This window comes from Eucalyptus grandis, chromosome 3, assembly GCF_016545825.1.
Source record: "Eucalyptus grandis isolate ANBG69807.140 chromosome 3, ASM1654582v1, whole genome shotgun sequence".
In the NCBI taxonomy this organism is placed as follows: Eukaryota; Viridiplantae; Streptophyta; class Magnoliopsida; order Myrtales; family Myrtaceae; genus Eucalyptus; species Eucalyptus grandis.
Window position 1 is genome coordinate 51,348,941 of NC_052614.1, and position 25,461 is coordinate 51,374,401.

General features: G+C 38.1%; 3 protein-coding genes across 3 annotated transcripts; 2 read left to right on the forward strand and 1 right to left on the reverse strand.

The window, feature by feature from the left end:
- Positions 1–3,769: 3,769 nt before the first annotated feature.
- On the reverse strand, positions 3,770–4,304 carry LOC104439859 (uncharacterized protein At1g05835). The gene is made up of 2 exons (XM_010052873.2): positions 4,187–4,304; positions 3,770–4,080 (listed from the first exon to the last, which is right to left on the reverse strand). The coding sequence occupies exons 1-2, from the start codon at positions 4,302–4,304 to the stop codon at positions 3,770–3,772; spliced, it is 429 nt and encodes a 142-aa protein (XP_010051175.2).
- An 8,959-nt stretch (positions 4,305–13,263) lies between these two features.
- LOC104437643 (heparanase-like protein 3) lies at positions 13,264–17,161 on the forward strand. The gene is given in 10 exon segments (XM_010050631.3): positions 13,264–13,684; positions 13,836–13,872; positions 13,970–14,153; positions 14,279–14,427; positions 15,510–15,740; positions 15,890–16,079; positions 16,209–16,334; positions 16,479–16,578; positions 16,659–16,911; positions 16,914–17,161. Coding segments are annotated over 10 exon segments (1,644 nt in total). The 5' UTR covers positions 13,264–13,432; the 3' UTR covers positions 17,036–17,161.
- Positions 17,162–20,093: 2,932 nt separating this feature from the next.
- LOC104437644 (heparanase-like protein 3) lies at positions 20,094–23,798 on the forward strand. The gene is given in 11 exon segments (XM_010050633.3): positions 20,094–20,949; positions 21,228–21,264; positions 21,348–21,531; positions 21,623–21,686; positions 21,688–21,772; positions 21,988–22,011; positions 22,014–22,217; positions 22,308–22,497; positions 22,588–22,713; positions 23,082–23,181; positions 23,257–23,798. Coding segments are annotated over 11 exon segments (1,653 nt in total). The 5' UTR covers positions 20,094–20,688; the 3' UTR covers positions 23,635–23,798.
- The last annotated feature ends 1,663 nt before the right edge of the window (positions 23,799–25,461 follow it).

The following is a 25,461-nucleotide window of genomic DNA, read 5'->3' on the forward strand; positions in this document are numbered from 1 at the left end:
TAGTATAAGGCCTTAGAGGTAGCTCCAACGAAATTACATTATCGTGTAAACTCTTTACCATGCATGTCAATAGTGCAAGGCCCTAGATGTGGTTCATAAGTGACTCAAGTCACCATGTAACAATTAGCCATTGACTACAAGGTTCTAGAGGTGATTTACATGAAGTTTTGTTATTGTATAGTATTTAGTCTTTTACCTGTTTATATCACACTTGATTTCCTCAACACAACACATATCATTTTTCAATAGTCATCACATAAAGTTTTGTTGAATCATCCTACAATAACTCAAAAGTACCAAATACTCCATCCATCTTTATATAACAAATGGGTCCTCACTTCCATACATAAGTATATGTCAAGTTACCCTTATCTTAATACATGAGTTTCATAAAATCTAAGAAGACATCAGTACTACTTATTTGGGGATGTCCCAAAATCAAATAACACACGTTACTTGAGCCGTCGATCTCGCAATCCTATTAAATAAGTGAGAAACAACATTAAATTTAGGTAATACGCTACCTCCTCTATGAAATGACTATACTATGCTGAAACGTTAACAAAACAATCCCTATGCACTAATAAGTCACATATTCAAAGTAATTATTTAAGCTGTTCGCAACACAAAATTTGAGTACAAAACTTGATGATCCTATAACTTTCTTTACCAAATCCCGTTCCAAACATACTTATAGTTAATAGAAGGTCCTTCAAATATACTATGAAAAGCCTAACTTGACCGTTCTAAAATCAAATCGAAAACCGACAAAATACCGGCCTGAATCTGCTAGACGCTCATTGTTCATGGCATGCCGGGAAACTTTGAAATTTTATTTCGGGCAAACTATAAACTTAAATCAAGATTTTGATCTTATATCTCCACAATACCCTAAACTATCAGTTTTATGTATACGCAGCTTAACGGCTCAAAAATTAAACTCCATCGCATAGATATCCAATAGTTCAAATTTCAAGCCTTAAGTTCAAAACTACTTCGATTGGAAGAACGAAGGTTGCGAGTGCTTATCGAATATTGCGGTGAGGTCCCAAAAGTGTGCATAAGAGAAACCTCTTTTCTCTTCTTCCTTCTTCTTCTTCCTTGTTTCTTTCTTTTTCTTCTCTCTCTTCCCGGAATGGTTCAGGCTTAAAAGAGTAAAAGCGCCCCCCTTTTATTTGACTTTTTCAACCCTCTTTCTTTTCTTTGTATTTTTTAAACAAAAGTGGGTCCCACCACTTAATTTGAAAAGTCAAATATTACAATGATCGCTTTTCTCACTGAAGGTTTTCACGAATATTATCTTAAACATTCTGCAGACGTTCTTAAATGGTTTTCCTTTTGATTTATTGGCAAAATTTGTTTTCCCCTAAACTGAAGTACAAAGGTCCAAACCCTGAAGTCATTCAATATTTTCTTCAACAAAGAATGGAAGCTTTTACACCATAGGCCCAGTAAGACGAAGCAATTGTCCTTGTCCAATTGCTAAATTGTACAGATATTTTGGATGCAACTTTATTGAAATTCATGAACGATATTGAGAATCTCAAAGGATCTTATGTGAAGAGAATCAAATTATTTCAAAGTTTATGAGTAGTTATCAAGAGGAAATGCAATCAGATTATTTCCACAAATATCATATGACCCAAGATGCCGCCCACCATACATTAGATGAGTACAAGTGAAATCAAATATATTCAATGGTTTTTTCGCAAAACCCAAGAGATATCGAAGAATCTTATGTTGAAGACATGTGGCAACCCAATTTTAGCTCCAATGAAAATCTTAATCTCGTCTCAAGTCATCACCTGTGCTGTGAATAAGTGAAAGAATCTTTTGGAATTCACGTGAATACTATAATAAAATTAAAGTTGTAAACTTTATTATACTATTGAGTTTGTACTGATTCTTTTCAACTTCAATCTAATAACTCTATAATATTTCTTGGCGGTCTTTTGTAATACTCTTAATTGACCATACTAGCTGTGAAATTTTTTTGTATTACCCATTATCTTAGCCATAAAAGGCGAGCCAACGTTTGAATCAGAGGCAAAGTTGGGAGAAGAGAAAATTTATCAATATTTTATTATATTTTCTCAAAGGTTCTTCTAAACCTTTTCCCTTTAGGCCCAGTGATATTTGATGAATAGAATTTTAATTTTGATCCGAACACATGAGCTTATTTCAACAAATGTGCTCTCCATTTCTCACTTTAAGTGGATCCTATAGATTTGAAATTTTTCAGAATTCAGAAAGATTTAAGATGGAGATTAATATTATAGCAACATCGAATATAGTCATATGATCATTCGTGTAAAAGGCCAAGAAACATCACCGAAAGCGTGGTAAAAAATGTCAAATGAAACCTTTGACTGGTGCAGTCAGCATCCTTCCAAAAGAGCTGGACACATCTCAAAGGTTAGTAGTGAAGCAACTGCCGTCTCCCTTCTTTCGGGATTACTTACCAAAGGCAACATGACGTTGATGCCTTTTCCTCAGCTTTGCCATTTCTGAGCTGCACGCTAGGAAGAAACCAGGTCCCGAGAGCACAGATGGCAGCGAAACTGAGGATGATGAAGATGAGGACGACGACGAAGGTGATGACCAGGATGATGATGGAGGCAAGGAAGAGGATGGCTCGGGTGAAGAGGGTGAGGGTGAAGGGGATCCAGGGATGAGCCTGAGGCCAATGGAGAGTGGGGAAGTGGAGATGACGACAACGATGATGTTGGTGAAGAGAAGGAAGAGGATAACGATGAGAAAGATGAAGATGATGATGATGAGGATGAGTTACCTCAACCTCCAGCAAAGAAGAGACAATGAGATTGTACTATGCTTCTAGTGGCTCGTGTTTAATGTGGTGTTTGCTACTTGGAGGGAAGGTTTTTGCTAGTATTAGGCTAGAATTGGGGGATTTGGGTTTGTATGTTTGCCTCTTTGCATTAGAAGAGACGCTTAGCTTTTTGTTGGGACCCCTGTTCAATAATTGTAGTAGTCGCTGTATTACCGTCGTGATCATTCTTCTTCTCTCTTTTCATCTACCATGTTTAGTTTCTTAGATTGTTCCTATACCTGTTAAAAGATGAGCTGCAAATTGGTTTTGAATTCTTTGACTTTACGCGGATGGGTTTGTTCCTTTTCTCTTTATCTGGACGAGTTTGTTACTTTTCTTCCTCCATTTGATCAAATGCTTGCCAGTGGGTCCTCGGCAGAATAAGCTATTGTACTGAAATGTGATATGGACTCCGAAAGTACTGTAAGATACCAAGCAGTGCGCTTCGACAGTTTCTATGTATGTGAACGTCTTCTCGGAAGTTGTATGGAGTGATAGCTTGAGGACTTGTTGAGGAATTTCTTTCTAAAGTTTCGTGGAAGGATATTGTCTGGTGCTTAGAGGAACATCGTCTAGAGTCTTGACACTTTGTAACGTGTTTACCGAGTCTTGTTTTACGATAACGTCTTTGTGATTTACGACGCCTTGCGTAGCTACAATAAATGAAACATTTAATGATGGCAAAGCGTTATGTCATACAGTGGTAGCGATTTCCGGCACTTAATTATAATTTATGATGAGAGAGACGTTTAAGAAGCATTACGTCCTCGACATCTTTGACTCAAAGGTCGACCCAAATCCACAGAGAGAGAGAGAGAGAGAGAGAGAGAGAGAGAGAGATAGAGAGAGAGAGAGAATTTATTCATGGGTAAATATGGCAAATGGATATGAAGGGAAACCATGGAGACTTTCTTGTCGCTTTTTCTGCATCAACTGGTTTCAGCAACCGACCACGATCGACTCGGCTGGCCTCAAAAGAAACGGAGGATACCAAGCATAAGAGAAGCTGACCGAGCCCTGTGGTGCCAAGGCTTTTCCACTGTTAACCAGGCATCTATCCCCTTGCTCTGCGAAAATTGAGGAATTGACCGGCTCGGTGCTCTGAAACCCGGCGCACTCAAGCTTGATGCCGCTCTGGGCACAGGCAAAGTTGTTGATCACTGTCACGCTCCATTGCGGCTTGCCCTGTATGATCTCCCCGGTTCGGACGGTCCCAACGGTGATGTTCTCCAAAGAGCTTGCGCACAGCCCTGAAATCGAACAAAAACCAAGAAGCACTCGACATGAATACACATATCGCAATTGAAGAGCGGACGTGAAATGTCCAGATCATTAGAGCCGCAGGGCAATCTCTACCTTTGGTGATGAAACTGAGGAGAAGAATTGCGAGCAAGTACTTGATGCCTGTCATTGTATCTTCAGCCCCGTTCTTATTTTTCTCCCCTTCCCTAGGTTCCTTTCTCTGCGATGACATGGAATGGGAGATTATTGGCCTATTTATGGTGTTTATAGAAAGTGTAATATTTCCGTACGTGCCATATTTCTTGGGGTTGATATTGATTTCCTTCCAATTGAGTTTGCTTAATAATTGAAGTTAAAAGCATCATAACTGTTTTAGTATGAGAATGAATCCGGAGTTAGACTTGTCAAAATGGGTTTAGATCGAATGGGCTAAGTTATTGTATGAGTTTTTTTTTTTTTTTTTTTTTGGTTAATACTTGAAAAATTCTAAACTGGTACTCGTGTGACAAATTTATCCAAAACAAATTTTTTGACTACGAGAAACTTCAAATTGGTACACTTGTAACACATTTATTTGAAATAATTACAAAAAAATTCTAAAATGGTATACTTGCAATAAATTTACCGAAACCATTTTTTTGGGTAGAAACTAAAACCAATTTGTTTGACCGCCAAAAAACCCAAAATTGGTAAATTTGTGAAAAATATACCATTCGTTAAATTGGGTTAATACCATAAAAAACCACAAAAATTGTATAACTAGGAGTCCTAGTTTAGGACAGATGGAAAGTAAAATCTCAATCTGGTACATCATGATAGTCAAACTTATCAATTTAACGGTAAAATAAATTTGTTATAAATATACTAGTTTGGGGTAGATTTGTCTAATGTATACTAGTTTGTGGTTTTTGGTGGTCAAAAACTTAGTTTGGATAAATTTGTCACATGTGTACTAATTTGGGGGTTTTTTAGGACATTAACCCTTTTTTTTTATCCAAAAAATGAGTCAGAAATGGGTTTATACATAATATATATGTTAAATGGCTAATAAATAAGTTTATAGTTTATTTAGAAGCAACTCACTTGACTCTCTTTCATCCTATCTCGACCTCCCTAAATCTCATCTTAACTCACTTCGCACTTTCACTTTAGTTTGGCTATAAGTTTTCCTAGATATGCTGGTATGGGTCACTGAATTTGTTAAGCCGAACCATTTTTAACTCAATTCAAATCTGATCCCACCTATCTATTTGATGGGTCTAGTCCCAAACTTTTAAAGGAGGAAAAAAAGAGAGAAAGATTTGATGCCATCAATAATTCCTCTACATGAGCATATTTTCAGACAATTAGGAATGAATCCAGACTACCCGTTCAATTCATCCATGTCTTAACATTCGACATCACTGACTTTCTAGTGGAATAATAGATATATCGTTCTTTGTTTCATAACTATACCGTTCCCATTGAGTTTCCACAGCCATTGTCTATAGGATCATTATCGCTTTTCTCACTGAAGGTCTTTATAAATATTATCTTAAACATTCTGCAGACGTTCTTAAATGGTTTTCCTTTCGCTTTATTGGCAAAATTTATTTTCCACTAAACTGAAGTACAAAGGTTCAGAATCCAAACCCTGAAGTCATCCAATATTTTCTTCAACAAATAGTGGAAGCTTTTACACTTTTTGCCCAGTAAGACGAAGCAATCGTCCTTGTCCAATTGCTAAATTGTGCATATCTTTTGGATGCTTGCGAATCTCAGAGGATCTTATGGGAAGATAATTAAATTATTTTGAAGTTTATGAGTATTTATCAAGAGAAAATGTCACTGGACTATTCCCATAAATATGGCATGTCCCGATATGCCATCCACCATACATTAGATGAGTACAAGTGAAATCAAACATAAACAATGGATTTTTTGCAAGACCCAGGAGATATCGGAGAATCTCGTGTTGAAGACATGTGGCAACCCGATTTCAGCTCCAATGAAAATCGTAATCTCGACTCAAGTCATGAACCCATCAATAAGTGAAGGAATCTTTCAGAGTTGAGGAGACTACTTTAATAAAATTAAGGTTGTAAACTTTGTTGAGTTTGTACCAACTCTTTTCAGCTTTAGTCTAATAAGTTGTAATATTTCTTGCCACTCTTGTGTAATATGCTTTGTTGGACATACTGGTCGGAAAAAACTTTGTATTACCTTTAATCTTAGCTATATAAGGCGAGTCAACGTTTGAATAAGATGCAAAGTTGGGAGAAGAGGAAATTTCCCAATATTTTCTCACAGGTTCTTCTAAGCCTCTTCCCTTTCAGTGACATTCGAAGGATAGAATTTTAATTTTGATCTGATGGCATGAGCTTATTTCAACAATGCTCTCCACTTTTCATTTTAAGTGGATCCTATAAATTGGAAAGTTTTTCAGAATTCAGAAAGTTTTAAGATGGAGATTAATATTATACCAACATCGAATATAGTTGTGTGATTATTCGTGTAAAAAGTCAAGAAACATCATCGAAAGCATGGTAAAAAATGTTAGAAAGAAAAAGAAGTCGACAGTAGAAAGGAAATACGATAGATAGAAGCAGCAGTGAAGTGAAAAAACCAACATCTTATTTCTGCATAAACCAACATCTTATTTCTGCAACATGTAAATCAAGCCACCCCCTACAAAGTTCAAGAACATCCGCTTAGGCCGTCGCTGACTTCAAACGGGAAAGAAACATCATTCTCATAGGTGAAGTTGCGGCATCGTTCATATGGATCGGATCCCCGTTGTTGACGAGGCAAACGTCCTCCTGCTTCGCGAGGATGGAGGGTTCGATCTTCTGCGCCACGGGTCGAACCCTCTGCAGGTCACGGTCAAGTCCAGGACGGTGCACAGGCATGGGTTGCTGATGGTCACATTCCACTCGGGCTTCTTGCCCTTGCCGATCCCTTCTTCTTTCTGCGTTATCGCGATGTTGCGCACGGTGTGGCCGCACTGAATCTCAGTAGCCCCTGGAATGGAACATGTCCCTGAAAAGAAACATCGACAAAACCTCAGCATTCGCGTCCCTCGAAATCAAGAACCATGGGCAACGTTAATCGCTCTCCCCTCTGAAAGGGAGACCAAACATGAAAATGGCGAACCGAGCAGCGACGCTGACGATTCTTGCCATTGCGCTTTGTCTAGCACACAGAAATGTGGAGCTTGCGGAGAGCTTTAAAAGAATAGAAGTACAGTTCCCGCCAGAGGAAGGACATAAACCAGAAAGTTATCTAGCATTGATTAGGGTTTCCTTCTTTGATCGCCCATCGCGCATGATAGTCTTAGATGAGTTGAATTTGACTCAGAACCTGGCGTAAATCTTGGATCCCCACGACGTTTCTTTGCTTTTCCTCAGACAAATGACAGTCGTCTCGAGCTCTATTAGGAAAGTATAAGACACGAAGATGTTTCGTGGACAATATATCATCAATTCTGTACAAAAGATACGGAAAAGAAAGAGCAACAATATGATAATAATCTAAAATAGGCATCATAGTGAGTTTACATTCGATAAATTTTCGTATAAAAAACATGCATGCTATACTATCATTACCATAGAAGGTAAAGAAATGCTGAATTTCCCTACCATTCATCACTATCTAATAATATATCAGAAAAGTATGTGTTTTTATCTATATTTAGCAAAAAAATATGTCTATTGGGAAATTTACCTAATAAGTTCTAAACATATTATTATGGATGTCGATTAAATCCTAAATTTTTCAATTTTACCAATATAATCCTAAGCTTTTGTGTAAAATTTCAATTTAATCACTTCGATTAATTTTCATTGGAAATCATTGACCTGATAGCCTAGTTATCGTTGGCCGTCTTATGCGGCACACCGCTAAGTCAATGATTTTTGACAAAAAGTAATCAGAATGATTATATTGAAATTTCACCCAAAAAATTAGAACTAAATGGGCAAAATTAGAATTGATAACCATATAATAAGTTTACAATTGATTGAACAATTTCCCCTATATCTAGCTATATAGTTTTGACGTAACTATATTGGATTTTATGTGTGTAAACAACTACAAACTTTACATGACTCAAAAATGTATGTGAAAGGAGTTGAAAAATTGAAAACATTTACATGAGTACAATATTATATGCGTTATAAGACATGTACACATATTTAACCTACAAAAATACGTACTTTTTAATAAATCTAGAAAACCTAAGAGAAGCAAAAGTTGAACTAGAAATTACATGAGCATGCATCGGGGTTTTACCGAAAGAGATCTCCAGCAAGTATAACCTAAACTCATCTTATCAGGATCGACGCGATTACATATCATAAATCTCTAAAATCCACATTTATTTCTATTAAACTGCACGGGATCTAACACAAGCGATGCCGAGTTGTTGGTTTTGTCCATTTTATCACCTATGGAACGAGTCTGTACAATTTTCTCGCCCTTTGTCCTGCTATACCCACTGCTCTGGTCCAAAAAGGCCTAAAGATGTAGCCACATTTACGCTTGGAAAATGCAATAACTGCTCTAGATTATTATGTCACTTGTCAGGTCACTAATGCATTGTGCATGGTTTTCATTTCAAGGCTTTAGGCCCGTTGATGATTAGATCTTTTCTTCTTTGGGCTCACTTAATGTTGGGTTATTGTCTTTTAAGCAGCAAGAGGCTACAAATGGGCCACTTCCTAGAAGACCGCACATTGCATGAGAATGCCCCCAATCAAAATGCAAAATTGACCCTAAAGTGGGAAACAAGAGAACTCACCCGCAAGGATTACATATATTTATATTATTTATTCCCGTGTTCCCACAAGGATTTTGCTGAAACCTAAAACCAACCCTATTGGTCTTAGTTATGATTTTCTGGAATTAAAAACCAAATTAGTTACGTTTGAAGTCAGCTAAGATTCGAACTGACTGATTCTACTCATATTATAAAATGCACACTAGCTTTAACGACATCCTCATCTTTTATCAAGTGATGTGTCCAGATCGGGTTTGTGTTCTCACCAACTTCTTTCCGTTAGATTAGACCTTTGAAAAGTCACAAAAATTATACAATTTACAAGGCATCATTCTCTTTAAAGTCACGTTCTCCCTACAAGCTTCAACGCCGGCCAAATTTGACTATTTTTATCAGGGTCAGAAAGGTGAAAACTCCATTTCAGTTGAGCTAAGAAGAAAAGTTCGAATTTCACCCTAGGAAAGATTTGATTACCCATTGACCTGACCAATTTGGCTGTCCTTAGATGACTCGTCTACGTGTTCTTAGCCTATTCAACTGATACTCATGACTCAAATCAATCTTCTCACCTCATAATCAATTAGACGAAATAATTATCGGGCCAGGTGAGATTCTAAATCTCATGATTCCATAAATGCTTGCTTGGTTTCAATAGGCTATAACTTGAAGGAAAAAGAATAAAAGACCACCGGGTCCTTTTTCACTACATGTGCTGAATACAACTCCCTACACGTATCCTCTAAGAACTTTCTGAAGAACTCTTTCTACCTGTCTCGGATCAAGCTTTCCTAGAACACCCTTTTGCTTGTTCGGCCAACCAAGACGTGTCAGGGTTGACTCAAGTGTGTAGGGCGGCACGCTGCAAACTTGAACGCGAGTTGCTGTCATGAGGATGACTTGCGTACTAAAAAAACTGTAATTTCCACTTCTCTCAATGGTCAAACCGTGGGCGGGAATACAAGAATATCATCGGAATATACAGAAGAGAAGCATCGAACCTTCCCCAAATGGGAACGATTAGATTTCTTCACCGACTTTCACGCCACGATCTGAATATTGGAGCGAATCTAGGGAAGACCATTATCATCTTATCTCCTGCACAGTTGTCAAGTTTTATTTTATGTTGCCATCGTCAGTCCCATGCACCCCCTTGCGAGCACGCTTTACGTAAATGGAAGCCTCCATTTAATTTTATTTTTCCCCCTTTTTTTGTGGTTTGAGCCTTGGATTTCGTCAAAGTAAAACTTTTAGTTTGGGCCGGAGATAAAGATGAGGAGTAATTTTTTAATACTAGTCATGGGGAATAATGGCCTTCCATCTTCGTGCCAAAATACCTTCTTAGGAACGCATTTGACCAGGGGACATCCTAGAAACCCTCGTTCTTAAAGGAATCAATTCTTGAAGAGAGCTCTTTTCTTTTTCTGAGGCCACCATTATTGAAGAAAGCTAAACATGTGCCTTGGCTATTGCACGACCTCATCTGTTTCATGCATATTCTCAAAGTTGGCGATAAGGTTGACAAGTCGCAGCCGGCGGATTCTTACATATGTCAAATGACGCCCTTACTATACTTGCTAAGTGGCATCCAAACATGCTTTGGAGATCTAATTTTTTTGCTATGTGGAGTAAGTAAAGTTATTTCTTTGGCCATCAAGTATCTTTTTTCCGAAAATGGGTATTTTCAATTTTCAAAATGTGTGCCTAAAGGGTAGTTGTTGACAAGAGCCTTGTCTAAGTTCTTTGGTTCAAGGTTTAAACGTTGACCCATGTTATGAAGAGATTATTCTAAATTATCGATATGCACCAGAAGATGATACCTCAGTTGCGCCTTCAACATGTTAACACCTGAGTCACCTAATCCTGCTTCTTAATCCAAGTCAAATTAGCAGGCTTCAGAAATCGCATGGAAACTCCCGGTTGCGGTAGGTATCTTATCTTTCGTGTAAGATAAGACGCATTAAATTAATTGGTGATTTCATCCGTTTTGTAGCTGTTTATTTACTTCAGGATTCTAGTGAAAACTCCTTTTTATCTGTATTGTGTAATCCTTTGCAATAACATACGAAATGTAAAGGACACCCTATTCTAACGCTTAGATTTTGCAACATCCGCACTTTCATCTTATCAATGCTCTCAAAAGTTCGATTTTTCAAACTCTCCTTTTATCCCACTACAAGCTCCCCTTAATTATATGCGGTGAGACGATGTTCATATTCATATGCCAATGCATATTTGGTTTTACAATGGGGGGAAAGAATAGTAGAATGAGTCTTAACAAAATTTTTAATGCCATAATCACAACATGAACGACAAGGTTGGCACATTTCTCTGGCTCAAAAACCATGAAGGGTTTGGTATAAATGGCAACGTTCAATAGGGTTTTATTAATGTGGTACCGAAGACTCCTGATATCATAATTGAAGAGTTAGGTTAGCTTTGACGTGTAAGAGTGCGGGAGCCATCGAGATTGAAGCTTTTGTTCCCGTTTTAAGGGATGTCTTGCAGATCGCCAACGCATGATTCAACGTCCTTCGAGAAGAAACAAGCGCCGGTTGTTTATTTTCCAAGTTGAACCTCTCCTTCATCTCTGCCTGAACAATCATCAACTACTACAGTTTTATCTAATTATCGTCCTAGAGAAAGTAATCATCCTAACTGAGGATCCAATCAGTGGAGATTCCATCTGGGGATTCCTGATCTCGAACGCGAACGAGGAAGAGCAAAACTTGACATCATTCCCTTCTCAATTATTAGGGGCTCCTTATTGGAATTTTCGGTTTTGGACATGCGATGATACATCTGCAGCTTTTCCTTATTGCTACGGCTGTTCGAGTGTGGTGCAAAGACTCTTGAAGAAGAAGAGACAAGTCGACTCAACCGCGACGTTCCAATAGAATGATGTACTCAAAACGGTTTGTTAATGAAAACAAGCAAGCAAAATAGACCCACTCCTCGCCATTTTATCTGACACATGAGTCTTTACTGGGTTCTTATTGCTCTGAAAAGTCTTAACATTATTATCAAGCACTTTTTCACTGGTTTCTAATGCCTTTCTTTACATTCAGATAATGAAAGAACCAGAAATGGGATCCTCCATCGAATATTTTTTTATTTTCAATTTTTTTAATATATGTGCTTCACCTAATGTTCTAGTTTCGAAGGTTTTAAACAATTTCTAGCAAGTTGTAGCAAGTTGTATGTGAGATTTTATGAGATCACTATCAAGTATTATAAAAAATTAAGTTATTAGATGAATGCATGATTTATTATTTAAATATTCTAACATTTCCTCCTACGGTTAGTCTGGTTTTTTTAACTAGTACTAAGTGTGGAAATTTCATTGGAGTGGTAAATGGGGTCTGAAAAAATTTGAACTCAAGACCTCCAACTTTGACACCATATGCTATTTTATAAGATTACTGCTAATTATTCTAAAAGTTTGAACTGTTAAATAAATGCGGGGTTTATTATTTAAATATTATAACACCATCATGCTTACACCATCATGTTTCTATAAGCATATATAGGGAAAACAATATGTTAAAAGAGAATTCGCAAGGATATTTCCAAAGGCCAATAGTGGCCAAAGGAAATGAAACTTCTCATCAGCTCCTTCACCTGTCGAACAATACTATCTTTGATAAAAAAAAAATCAACGAAAAGAAAATACAAAACAAAAGAATCTCATTGACAATCATCCTCCAAGTCCAAAGGCCAATTGAAAGGAACAAGCTCAATAAACTATCCAAAAAGTCATAAACTAACTATATGGCGATCAATTCAATCATATATATATATTTTTTTAATTTGTTAATTTAGTCCTAAATTTTTTGATAACTTGTCAATTTAATCATTTTGGCCAATTTTGATTGGAAATTGTTGACATAGATGTAGATAATTTTATGTGGTATGATCGATGCTAATGTTGATATATTTTGCATTTTTTTTAAAGATTTTTTTTTTAATCTTTTCTTTCCCTTTAGCTTGTGATCAGTCATCATGGTACTTGGCTATGGGGGAAGGCGAGGGCATTGAGGCCCTTGTTGACCATGGGTTAGTATTGGCCATAGGCCAAAAGGATAAATTTTTTTTTTTTTTTAAAATGCAAACTTTGTTCACATTAACTATTTCCAGTCAAAAATTGATCGAAAGGATTAAATTGACAATTCGTCAAAATATTTAAAATTAAATTGGTAAATAATAAAAATGCTTAGGATTAAATTAGTATAATCAAAAGGTTGATGATTGAATTGACCTTGCACAATAAATTGAGGATATTTTGGACAATTATCCTTGGATAGCTAAACATACATCGTAACAAATTATATCTAGTTGTTCCACTTACTTGATATAAAATATGAGGTCAAATGAAGCGCGAAAAGACTTCCATGGGCCAACGTTGAATCCCCCAAAAATATATAAAGGCAACACAGAGAGCCATTTCTATCTGTCCCTTCGCCAAAGCAAGAGCTCAAACGAAAGCTTCAAACGTTAATTCATTCTCTTCTCCTCTTTGTGACCCCTTCATGTCTTCAGTGACCAAAGGAGAGAAGGGACATAGATTTACGCAATAGGCATTGGGAGTGATCCAATCCAAGAGTTACATGTCCTGTGGGATGGGGTCTCTGCTTGTTCTTGTGGGTGTGTGTTTCTTGGTCGTCTGGTTGCATCACTACTCTGTGGATTCACAGACCACAGGTCTCTCAGGGATTGTGGTTGATGGGAGTGTGTTCATTAATGGGTCTGCTTCCATTGCTAGCATTGATGATGACTTCATTTGTGCCACCTTGGATTATGGCCCTCCTGATGTTTGTCACCAGGGCACTTGCTGGGGCAATGCCACTCTGTTCACTCTGGTCAGGACTTCCTCTCTCTGTGTCTGTGAGAGAATGAGTATGTGTGCATGTGTGTGTGGAAGTTGCAACCTGTGACTGATTCTGGTATTTGCCCGATATCTTGCTGTCTCTTTTGGTTCACTCACTTTCTTTATCTTTGCTCTATACGTAGGACCTCAGCAATCCCATTTTGTTGAATGCAATCAAAGGTAAGAAGTCATTTCTTCAAATTTTGCAGGCGTAGTGAATGTTTCGTGCTGTCTCCATTTTGTTTGATTTCTATTGAACAGCACTAATGTTTTGCAGCATTTTCACCGTTAAAAATCAGAATGGGAGGCACCTTACAAGATAAATTGATATACCATGTACAAGGAGATGAGGGACCCTGCAAGCCCCAATCGATCGATGGTTTGGAGTTTCTTGGTTTCTCTCAAGGATGCCTGCCCATGTCTAGGTGGGACGAGCTTAATGAATTTTTCAAGCGTGCAGGGTAAAAACAAATTTTCCTCTTTCAGAAATTTAACGATCATGTACGGATAAGATCCTTCACATTGCTGACGCATATTTTAACTCTTTGTTAACTGATTTAAAGTCTGTCAATTCTGTGAAATGCAGGGCTATTGTCACTTTTGGTTTGAATGCCTTGTATGGAAGGACTGTGAATTCAGATGGATCTGTCCATGGACCTTGGGATTCAAGCAATGCTGAGATTCTTTTGCGTTACACTGTGAATAAGGGCTATACCATCCATGGATGGGAGCTTGGTACGCGTAGTGATGCTCGTTACTGGCTCTCATAAACATAAATTATTGCTAGGAACTCTAAACAGAATTTCAGCTCAAGAAAAAAAAAAATTTTCTTCAGAAGCTTAATCCAATATGTTGTTCCAACCTTCTAAGGGGAATCAGAGGAATCAACAAAAATGTTAGCATTACCAAATATGATATACGATAGAACTTGATTAGCTCGTTCTGTTTATTTTGAACAAAAATTTCTGTTTTTGTTCTAGGAAAAGAAAGAAACGCGTTTGGGTGCGTTTCTGTTCCTTTTTTGTTTTTTTGTTCGGGAACAAAAAGAAACAGAAACAAGAAACACAAATTTTGTGTTTCATTTTGTGTTTCTTGTTTCGGAACACAAAGGTCTTTTTTCTGGAATCAACAAAAGGATAGGTTAGCATTACCAAATATGATATACGATAGAATTTGATTAGCTCGATCCGGCCTCTGTTTCCGAGCTCGCCCGGCGGCGGCGAGCCTCGGCCTCGCACAGCGGTGGCCGGCGAGGCCGCGCCCGCCCGCCGGGTGAGCTCGGCCCCGCCGGCCGCCGGCCAAGGCCTTGGCCGGCGACCGGCCAAAAGAAGAAAAAAAAAAAAAATGAAAAAGAAAAAAAAAAAAAGGAAAAATTGGTTCAAATTTACCAAAAGGCAAAAGCAATTGGCCTTGTAGTTGCCTGAGGCATATAAGATTGTTTTTAGTTAGGTACTCCAAGAGTCTATAGTCCTACGGAGAAGCAAATTCTTTATACTTAAAAGCTTCCATAGCATGAAAACCAGAAACTTCTAAATTATATTTTATCAAAGGCTCCAATTCACATTATTCATACTGGATGAAGCTTTCCTGGAATTAGTACTTCACTGTGTGCCATGAAGTGTCAAGGCACATTAATCTGTCTTTCCCAATTTAGCTGCTGTATATCATTTGAAGAGTTAACTTCTCCAATGATGGAGCATATTCATGTCTACTTTTGAAAAATTCTTATGATGTCAAAAATTGGAGAGTCTGACATACTCCTGCATAAGTTGGATGGATATCTTTGTATCTGACCAAGTATATTCCTGGTCTATTAGGAAATGAACTTAGTGGGCAAGGAATTGGAGCACAAATCTCGGCACAACAATATGCATCTGACATTAAGACCCTCCAGAACCTATTGGATGATATCTATGGAGGTTTCGAAGTTAAGCCGCTAATCCTAGCACCAGGTGGATTCTTTGATGCCAACTGGTTCAAGGATTTTGTGGATCACACAACGCAAATGTTCCAAGTGGTCACCCATCACGTTTACAGCCTCGGTGCAGGTACTTCACCATAAGGAAATTGCATCTATTACTTTTTGTTTAATCTTGGACATTCGACTGCCCAATTTTGTGTGATTAGCTTGTTTAACACATTCTTCAGTGAACATCAGAAGATATAGTGAAGTATCTTAATTGTCTGTTCCATGTAGGATACGATGATAACCTCATCAGTAGGATTCTGGATCCGTCATATCTCAATGGCATGGCTCAGACTTTCAGTAGTCTTGAAAGTATCCTCAAGAACTCAGGAACCTCGGCAGTCGCATGGGTTGGAGAAGCAGGCGGGGCTTATGGTGGTGGTCATCACCTTGTCACCGATGCATTTGTGTCTAGTTTTTGGTAAGTTTTGTCCTACACATTTCTTCATCCATTTTCCATATTACCAAGATTTTCAAGAAAAACTTTTCATGATTTTTATTAGCAGTCAATGAGTATGTTTACGCCTGATTTTCCCTGAAAATTGTTTAGGTATTTGGACCAACTTGCAATGGCAGCGACTTACAACACCAAAACATACTGTAGACAGACATTGATTGGCGGGGGCTATGGTTTACTCAACTCCAGCACATTTCAACCAAACCCGGACTACTACAGGTCAGTCATGAGATCAAAATGATTAAAGGGATTTTTTTTTTTTGTCCTTTTCTTATTTACAAAACAAAAGATGACACTGAAGAAAAATAATGGAGAAAGCAGGAAATAAGGATGTGTTGATGGAGTGCATTACCGTTATTGCAGTGCACTTCTTTGGCACCGTTTGATGGGAAACAATGTGCTATTCACTAACTTTACCGGCACAAACAAACTCCGTGCTTACTCTCATTGTTCAAAGAATTCAGTGAGTAATGTCTATTCTTAAATTTACAGCCATCATATCCTGAACTATGTTCTAACATCTTAAAATTCCACGCATGACAGACTGGCGTCACATTGCTGTTGATCAATCTTGATGGAAACACCACAGCACAAGTGCATGTCTCCGCTGAAGACAGTGCAGGAAACGGGACATTAATTTTGCAACCACAAATCCGTTCCCGTAAAAGTAAATTCTCCAGAATTTCAAAGGGGTTGATATTCGATGCAAACATTAGAGAAGAGTACCACTTGACAGCTAAAGACAGAGACTTGCACAGCCAAGTCACCCTTCTCAACGGAAAAATTCTTAGTGTTGATTCTCTGGGAACATTCCTGCCCTAAATCCTATAAAAGTGCGCATGTCAGATCCCATTCTGGTGGCTTCATTCTCTGTTGTATTTGCTCGGTTTCCTAGCATGAACGTCACAGCTTGCAGATAGTTCAAGACACACACACACATAATGGAAATACTTCTCTAAACTGTAGATATTTGTAACACCTTCAATAACTGTAATCTATGGATAAAAATTATTGTGATTGCTGTATAAAGTATTTTTCTCCTTTCATTGCTATGCAAATTTATGAGAGTTTGTGAGAAGTTCCTAACCAGCTTGTTTTTCTTCGATTCGTCAGACAAATTTGCTCTTTGAGCAAAGCCGTGTGCAATTGGATCCACACACAATCACTCATGTGTAGAAAATTATTCTCATGAACAATTAATTAGTTAAGAACAAACGGATCCATAGATGATTGTAAAATTGTAAAAACACCTGTTTGAGAGATTTCAGAAAAATAAAACTATGATAACGGAATTCGAAAAGCTTTTTGGGTGTAAAGCAATGTCAAACCAAAATACCCAACAAGCCAGGTGATCCGCACCTTCGGCTACCTTGTTATGACTTCAAAATCGGCAAATCTTGCGGTTAAGGTAACGACTTCGGGCATGGCCAGCTCCCATAGTGTGACGGGCGGTCGAAATTCACCGCCGTATGGCTGACCGGCGATTACTAGCGATTCCAGCTTCATGCAGGTCCTCTTTATGACCTATTTCGATATAGTAGCTTTCAATGGGATTCAAGTAACTGATAGATATAACTTACCATTTTATAGGCTAGAGATGGGACATAATAAACTCTAATCAACAGCGTGTCAACTGGGCCATTTCTATTACGGGCTTCAGTCAAATACAATTGCCTACACTTTGCTGCTCAACTAGACCCGTTATTAATAGATGCCAATACCCAATTCAATCATATCACTTTAGGATTCAACAAATATTAAAATATCCATTAACCCGATTATTTAAAATATAAAATCAATTAATTAATGTAAGCCCATATTATAGGAAATTTCCAACATCATGCACATAAGCAGATCGCTATCTACATCATAATCACTTCCCAAATTTTTAAATTTGTAAATTTGTAAATTTGTCAAGCTAATATTCTGACTACTCTTTCTAGCATTCCTAAACCCTCCAAACCCACCACAAGATCCAAAATAAGAAAGAGATTGCTAATGCTAAACTTGCTTTCTCCAATAAGATGTTCACACCATTTGGCGCTAGTCTAGAGCCCAAATTCAACTGTTCACTTCGATGATTTACATCTGATGTTCAATCTCCATTAAATTCCTTGGAAGCAGGTGCACTGATCATATTGCTGTAATTACATTGGCATAGCATGTCACCTCAATACAAATAGAAGTATTAACTCGTAAATACCGGCTGTACTTCAAATTGGTGAGTTGAATACGTCCCATGTTGGCATTGCAAGTCAAACTGCATATAGCTTGTTTGGGGGTGTCGTGTGGATGATGGTATTATCAATCTATATTTAATGTATATCCCATCTCGAGAGGGCTATTTGAGAAAAGCTTCTAATTCTAGTGCAATAAATTATACTGCCTATTTAGCTCTGAGAAATTGCTACCCATTTTCCAAATCTTACCAGCCACTGGAATTTTAAATTGTTTGCAAACGAACATGCACATCCAGTGTGCTGGCAATGTTTCCATCCCGACAAATGGATCACGTTCCCCAAGAAAAGTTGCATGAGATGAATATGAATACAACCATATGATCCAACCTTCCCCAGTAAGTAAAGTTGGCTGACTGACTTTTAAGTACCTAATCAGATCGGTGTGTAATGTCTAGGAAGAAGCAAAGAATGATTTCGCTCTCTTAATATATTTGCAAGTTGGCAAATGTGATGTAATGATTTCTATCATCTGCCTGCACAATTAACAAATGCCATTTGAATGCACAACCCCTCCCAAAGACATCTTTTGTCGATGTTTATCAATATTAAATGTGGTGTACAACCCCCGCGATCTAGAGATAATCACGCTTTGAACTTGATGAACTCGAATTGTAATTCAAAGTTGCAACCTACCTGTGTTAGTGTTGGGCCTCTGTTTCCTACTAAGTATGACTTTTAAGTACCTAATCAGATTGGTGTGTCATGTCTAGGAGAAGCTAAGGATGATTGCTCTCTCAATATATTTGCAACATGCCAAATGTGACGTAATGATTTCTATTATCTACCTGCCCAAATTAACAATTGCCATTTGAATGCACGATCCCTCCCAAATACATCTTTCATCGATGTTTATTAATATTGAATGTGGTGTACATACGAAAACACCTAGGATCTAGAGTTATTCACACTTTGAACTTGATGAACTCAAATTGTAATTCCAAGTTGCAATCTTCCTTTGCTAGTGTTAGGCCTCTGTTTCCTATTAAAAGGAATTATGAAAAAAGTTAAAGCTAAAGACTTATGCTCTTCAAACATATTGGGTTGTCCATTTGCCTTAGGCACACTTTACTCGTTCTTTTTCCTCCGTTTGAGATTACTTTTAACTGACCAAAGTATGGAAATAGAGACCCTTTTCGAAATTTTAGTGATCATGAGGACCTTAAGATGTTTACTATATGGCCTTTTTCCATTTTTCTTAGATAGTTGTTCGGTCGATTCTTTGAGTTCTTTGATATCTATACCGTTTTTGTTATCATGAGTATTGACTTCCTTTTACAGATGCGACCACTTTGCCTAGGACAGTTTGCTTCCAAAGAGCATACCGACAAATTATTCACCCTAGTGATTTGATTGTAATATGGACCATCCGAATTTTTCTAATTGGAAAGGGAAGAGCTCTGGACAAGATAAGCCTGATCAATGAACGTGAATAATAAACTTTTCCAGGTCCATTGTTCTGAAGGGTGTGCCATCTGCTTGAGATCAGTATCATTTTGGTATATTTTAGAGCACAAGTTTGACCTCTCCTTGGATTTCTTATTAATAAATTGATTAAAGAAACGCACACAGGGTACCGTCATATTTATATCCATTCAGGGAAACATCTAACTGGGGATACATGCACTGCAAAAAGACTATATAATGTGTGGGTTTCTAACATGCCTTGCACTCTATAATTTTATTCCCTGACTTTTCTAGCTCCCAGCGTGAGACTAGACTCCCCCACATATCCACTCAAGTCATTGGGTCCCCCTTCAATGTTTTCGTCAAAATGTCTTTTCAATCGTGACTTCACTTTTCAATGATAAGACAATTGGCGACTTAAATCTGCATAATTTTTTCCATTCGTGTTCGAGGAATCAAATGTTCTAGGCTTGAGCTTGCGTTTCTTTGGCCTAAACCGCATCTGTTTTCTCAAACACCAGTCATGCGCACCAGCACACCTCCACTAGTTCATCATTATCAAAAAAAAATTCAGCAAAAAGTATATCTATAAATATATTTCCATAATGTCATTAGAAAAGCATCTTCTTAACCAATCACTGTGCACGTTGTACTAGCTTCATAAAAAAATTAGGATTCGCGAGAGAACAGTGATCAATTCAGTTGACCTGGAAGTAGAGGAAATATAATATATCAAGAAAACTACTGTTTATCTACGGACCCTCCATAGATCACAGCTTTCAAGTTTCGACTTTCTTCTCCTCTCCTTTGACGTCCTGCGTCTCCCAAGAAGTTCTTCAGTTACCAAGTGAAGATAGCAACAAAGACATTCATGCTTGCTCAATCAAATAATTTGTATGGAGCCTAAGACTGTGCTGGCCATTGTGTAAATGTACTGGGGGATGGGGTCTCTGCTTGTTCTAGTGGGGTTGGGTTTTTTGGTGTTCTGGATACATCACAACTCCAGCTCAGCACTTTCGCAGAGTACCGGAATTTCTGGGGATGTTCTTTCTGGTACTGTGTTCATCAATGGAACAGCATCCATTGCTAAGACGGATGATGATTACATCTGCGCCACTTTGGATTGGTGGCCTCCTGAGAAATGTGATTATAACACTTGCAGCTGGGGAAGAGCCACCCTCCTGACTTTGGTATGCTTTCTCTCTCTCCCGTGTGTGTGGGTGTGTGGGCACGTGTGTGTGCAGTACATGGAATTGGGAGATTCTGGATGATCTTCAAGTCATGTACAGATACTCGAGACTAGCGCTGGACAATTTCTGCACACAGAGCCCCCAAAAGATAAAAGTAATCAAAAGGGAGCTTAATTTGAGTTTTTGACAAGAATGGCATAAGCATTAGCATTTTCCTTTGTAATTACAGTTTTGTTTTTACAAATCTCGGCATTTCATAATTGATGTTCTCTGACCAGGATCTGAAAAACACAATTCTGATAAATGCTGTAAAAGGTATGCGATCATGCGAAAAATTTCAACATGTCACATCATCTCAGTACTTGCAGATTGAAGTTAGTTTCTACACTGTAATGCAGCTTTTTCACCGCTGCGGATTAGAATGGGAGGGACTTTACAAGATAAAGTAGTATATGAAAAACAGGGTGATCAGTCAACCTGCAACATCTTCACCAAGAACAGCTCGGAATTCCTTGGTTTCTCACAAGGATGCTTACCTTTGGCCCGATGGGATGAGCTGAACTCATTTTTCAAGCAGACAGGGTAGGCCTAAGGCTAAGATTATGGCATGAATTTGAAGCCCCTCGTGTTCTAAATATCTAAGTAGATTGATGGTGCTGTGCATATATTACAGGTCAGCCGTCACATTTGGGCTGAATGCATTATACGGCAGGACAATCGGTTTGGATGGTTCTGTTCAATGGGCCCTGGAATTCCAGCAATGCTGAATCTCTCATTCGGTATACTGTCAATAAAGGCTACTCTATCCTTGGTTGGGAGCTTGGTAAGTATAGAGGTTCTTGTCTTAGCATGGACCAGGAAAGATGGAAAATATATGTTTTCCAGCCAGCTTAATATATTACTGTAGAGCCATCGAATTAACTTACTCTGCATAAAGATATGACAGAAACATCAGAATTTTTCCTCCCGTTTTTCTGCAGTGTTTTTCAACTGTTGAGTATTGTGTTTCTGAAATTTGTGCTTTTTTTTGCTGTTTAGGCAACGAACTAAGTGGAAATGGAGTTGAGCAAGAGTTTCAGCCCACCAGTATGCATCGGATATGACAACCCTTCAACACCTAGTGGAAGATATATATGCAGGTTTTGAAATTAAGCCACTAGTCCTAGCACCTGGGGGATTCTTTGTGCCAGATTGGTTTGCTGATTTTGTAAATCAAACAAGTAAAACTCTTCAAGTTGTCACCCACCACATTTATAACCTTGGTCCAGGTAATATCACTTCAGAATCAAACCTTTGTTGGACAGTACTATTTTGAGATATTGTGCTTCATCTTCATCAAGTTCAACTGATTTATGTAGGAGTCGATGACCACCTTATTCAGAAGATCCTCAATCCTTCTTATCTTGACGGTGAGTTGCAAATATTCAGCAGCCTTCAAAGTCTTCTGAAGAATTCTGGAACTTCGGCAGTTGCATGGGTTGGAGAAGCTGGAGGTGCTTATAACAGCGGCCACAACCTTGTCACTAATACCTTCGTGTTTAGTTTCTGGTAAAATAAGACTACATCAACTACTTATATTGATGATTCTGATGAGGAGATCATGAGACTAAGAAATTTTATGCCATCTGTGTTGTGTAGGTACTTGGACCAACTAGGAATGGCAGCCACTTACAATACAAAAACATATTGCAGACAGACATTGATTGGTGGAAACTATGGCTTGCTAAACACTCAAAATTTTCTCCCAAACCCAGATTACTACAGGTAGGTTACTCATGTGGTTTTAGCTTAAAACCTCAATCCAACTCAACTAACCCCTAGATGAGTGAAAGGAAAGGGATAAAAGATACTTTCCTAATAGTCCTATTTCTCTCTTTGATATATTTCACATAATGCAAAACTGTTACGAGTGGTAATGGAATAGCTTTGCCTGTGGAGACTGCAAACTAAGAAATAACCAGCTTTGTTCAGTGTGAAGACCGGTCCAAATCCAATGTTGAAAAGAGAAATAGAAATAATTTGAAGAACTGGAGTCATCTGACTGACAATATTATCGTGCTAACTGAACAAAAAAATTGAATGATTTAATAGAAAGTTCAAGCTGATGCCTATACTTCACTTGTGCTCTGCAGTGCTCTTCTTTGGCATAAGTTGATGGGGAGCAAAGTTTTATTAACTAGCTTCTTGGGCACAGATAAGATCCGTGCTTATGCCCATTGCTCAAAGAACTCTGTAAGTGTCTTCTACTCTTGAAACAAGAGGATAAACCAAGTAGTTGGCTAATCTGCTGTTACTTGATATCAACAGCCTGGTGTCACTTTGCTGCTGATTAACCTTGATGGTAACACAACTGTCCAAGTTCACGTTTCAACTGAAAATGCAACCAGTAACGGTACAATGACTCTGAAACAAGAGAGCCAAAATCACAGGACAAAATTTGCCAGAATGTCAAGAGGCTCATCTAATGACGGGAACATCAGAGAAGAGTATCACTTAACCGCCAAAGAAGGAAATATACAGAGCCAAGTCCTGCTTCTCAATGGAAAAGTTCTAAACACAGACTCATCTGGCAACATTCCTTCCTTTGATCCGATAAATGTAAGCCACTCAGATCCGATTACAGTGGCTCCATTCTCCGTTGTATTTGCTCAGATTCCAAATATGAATGTCACTGCATGCAAATAGTCCAGGACCATAGGCACAGTGAACTTTCTATTTGTAATTGTAACTATAAGGTGACCACTGTAGATAATTATTTCTTGGAGAAATTGTGACAAGCACAGGTAAAATTGAATTCATTTGCAAATGAAGGCCAGTCAATTAATAAAATCCAGAGTGTTTCATGACAAGCCAGAGTGGTTCTATTTTTCCCTTTCAGTAATGCTTTGGATCACTCACAATAAAGTGCCTTTCCTAACACACCAATTAGACATTAGTAGCAAAATTCTTCTGAGTGACTCAACTACCGTATATATCCCCCGTTTCATGGCTAATAGTACAACATAGCAGAGGTACAAATGTAAATGAAAAAAGAACACCTTCAGTGGCTCACGAAGTATGCCTTGCATACTTAATGGGACAATACTTTTGCTACCACAAATCCGTTCCCATAAAAGTAAATTTTCCAGCATTCCAAATGGGTTGATATTCGATGCAAACATTAGAGAAGAGTACCACTTGACAGCTAAAGACAGACACTTGCACAGCCAAGTCACTCTTCTCAATGGGAAAATTCTTAGTGTTGATTCTTCTGGGAACATTCCTCCCCTAAATCCTACAAAAGTGAGCATGTCAGGTCCCATTCCGGTGGCTCCATTTTCTGTTGTATTTGCTCAGTTTTCTAGCATGAATGTCACAGCTTGCAGATAGTTCAAGACACACACACACACACACACACACACACACACACACACAATGGAATTACTTCTCTGAACTGTAGATACTTGTAGCATCTTCAATTGCTGTAATCTACAGATAAAAATTCTTTTGGTTGCTGTTTTTTTTCTTTTTCCTTTCTTTGCTATGCAAATTTATGTAAGTTTGTGAGAAGTTCATAGCCAGCTTCTTCTTCTTGGATACGTCAGACCAATCTGCTCTCTGTGCAAAGTGGTGTGCATTCAGATCCACACACATTCAGTTATACACATAAGCAAATCACTATCTGCATCATGATCACTTCTTGAATCTGTAAATTTATCCAACTTATGTTCTGAGTATCCTTTTTAGCATCCCTAAACCTCCCAAACCTGCCAAAAGATCAAAAATATTAAAGAGACTGCTAATGCTGAACGAGCTTTCTCTGATGAGATGTTCATACCACTTAGCGCTAGTCTAGAGTCCAAAGTCAACTGTTCCACGTCTATGATTTAGATCTAATGTTCAATCTTCATTGAAGTCCTCGGAAATGGGTGCAGTGATCATATTGTTGTCATTACATTGGCTTAGCATGTCATTTCACATCTCATACGATTAATAGTGCTAATAAAGACCAGCTGTACTCCAAATTGGTGACGTAAGTATGTTCCATGTTGGCATTACAAGTCAAACTGCATATAGCTTGTTTTGGCTGTGTCGTGGGGATGATGGAATTATCAATCTGTTATGTGTATATCCCAACTCAAGGGTGACATATGAGTAAAGCTTCTGGTTCTGGTGCAATAAATTATAATGCAGATTTACGCTCTGAGAAATTACTTGCCATTATCAAATCTTACTGGCCACTGGAGTTTCAAATTTTTTGCAATTTTAATGACCTTGCACATCTGGTGTGCTAGCAATGTTTCCATCCTGACAAACAGATCGAATGCCCAAGAAAAGTTGCATACAACCATATGAATTAACCTTCCCAGTTAGCAAAATTGGCTGACTCTGACTTTCAAGTACCGAATCAGATTGGCGCATTATGTCTAGGAAGAAGCTAAGGATGATTTGTCTCTCTCAACGTAGATGAAAGATGTCAAATGTGAAGTAATGATTTCTATAACCTACCTGCACAGTTAATAACTGCCATTT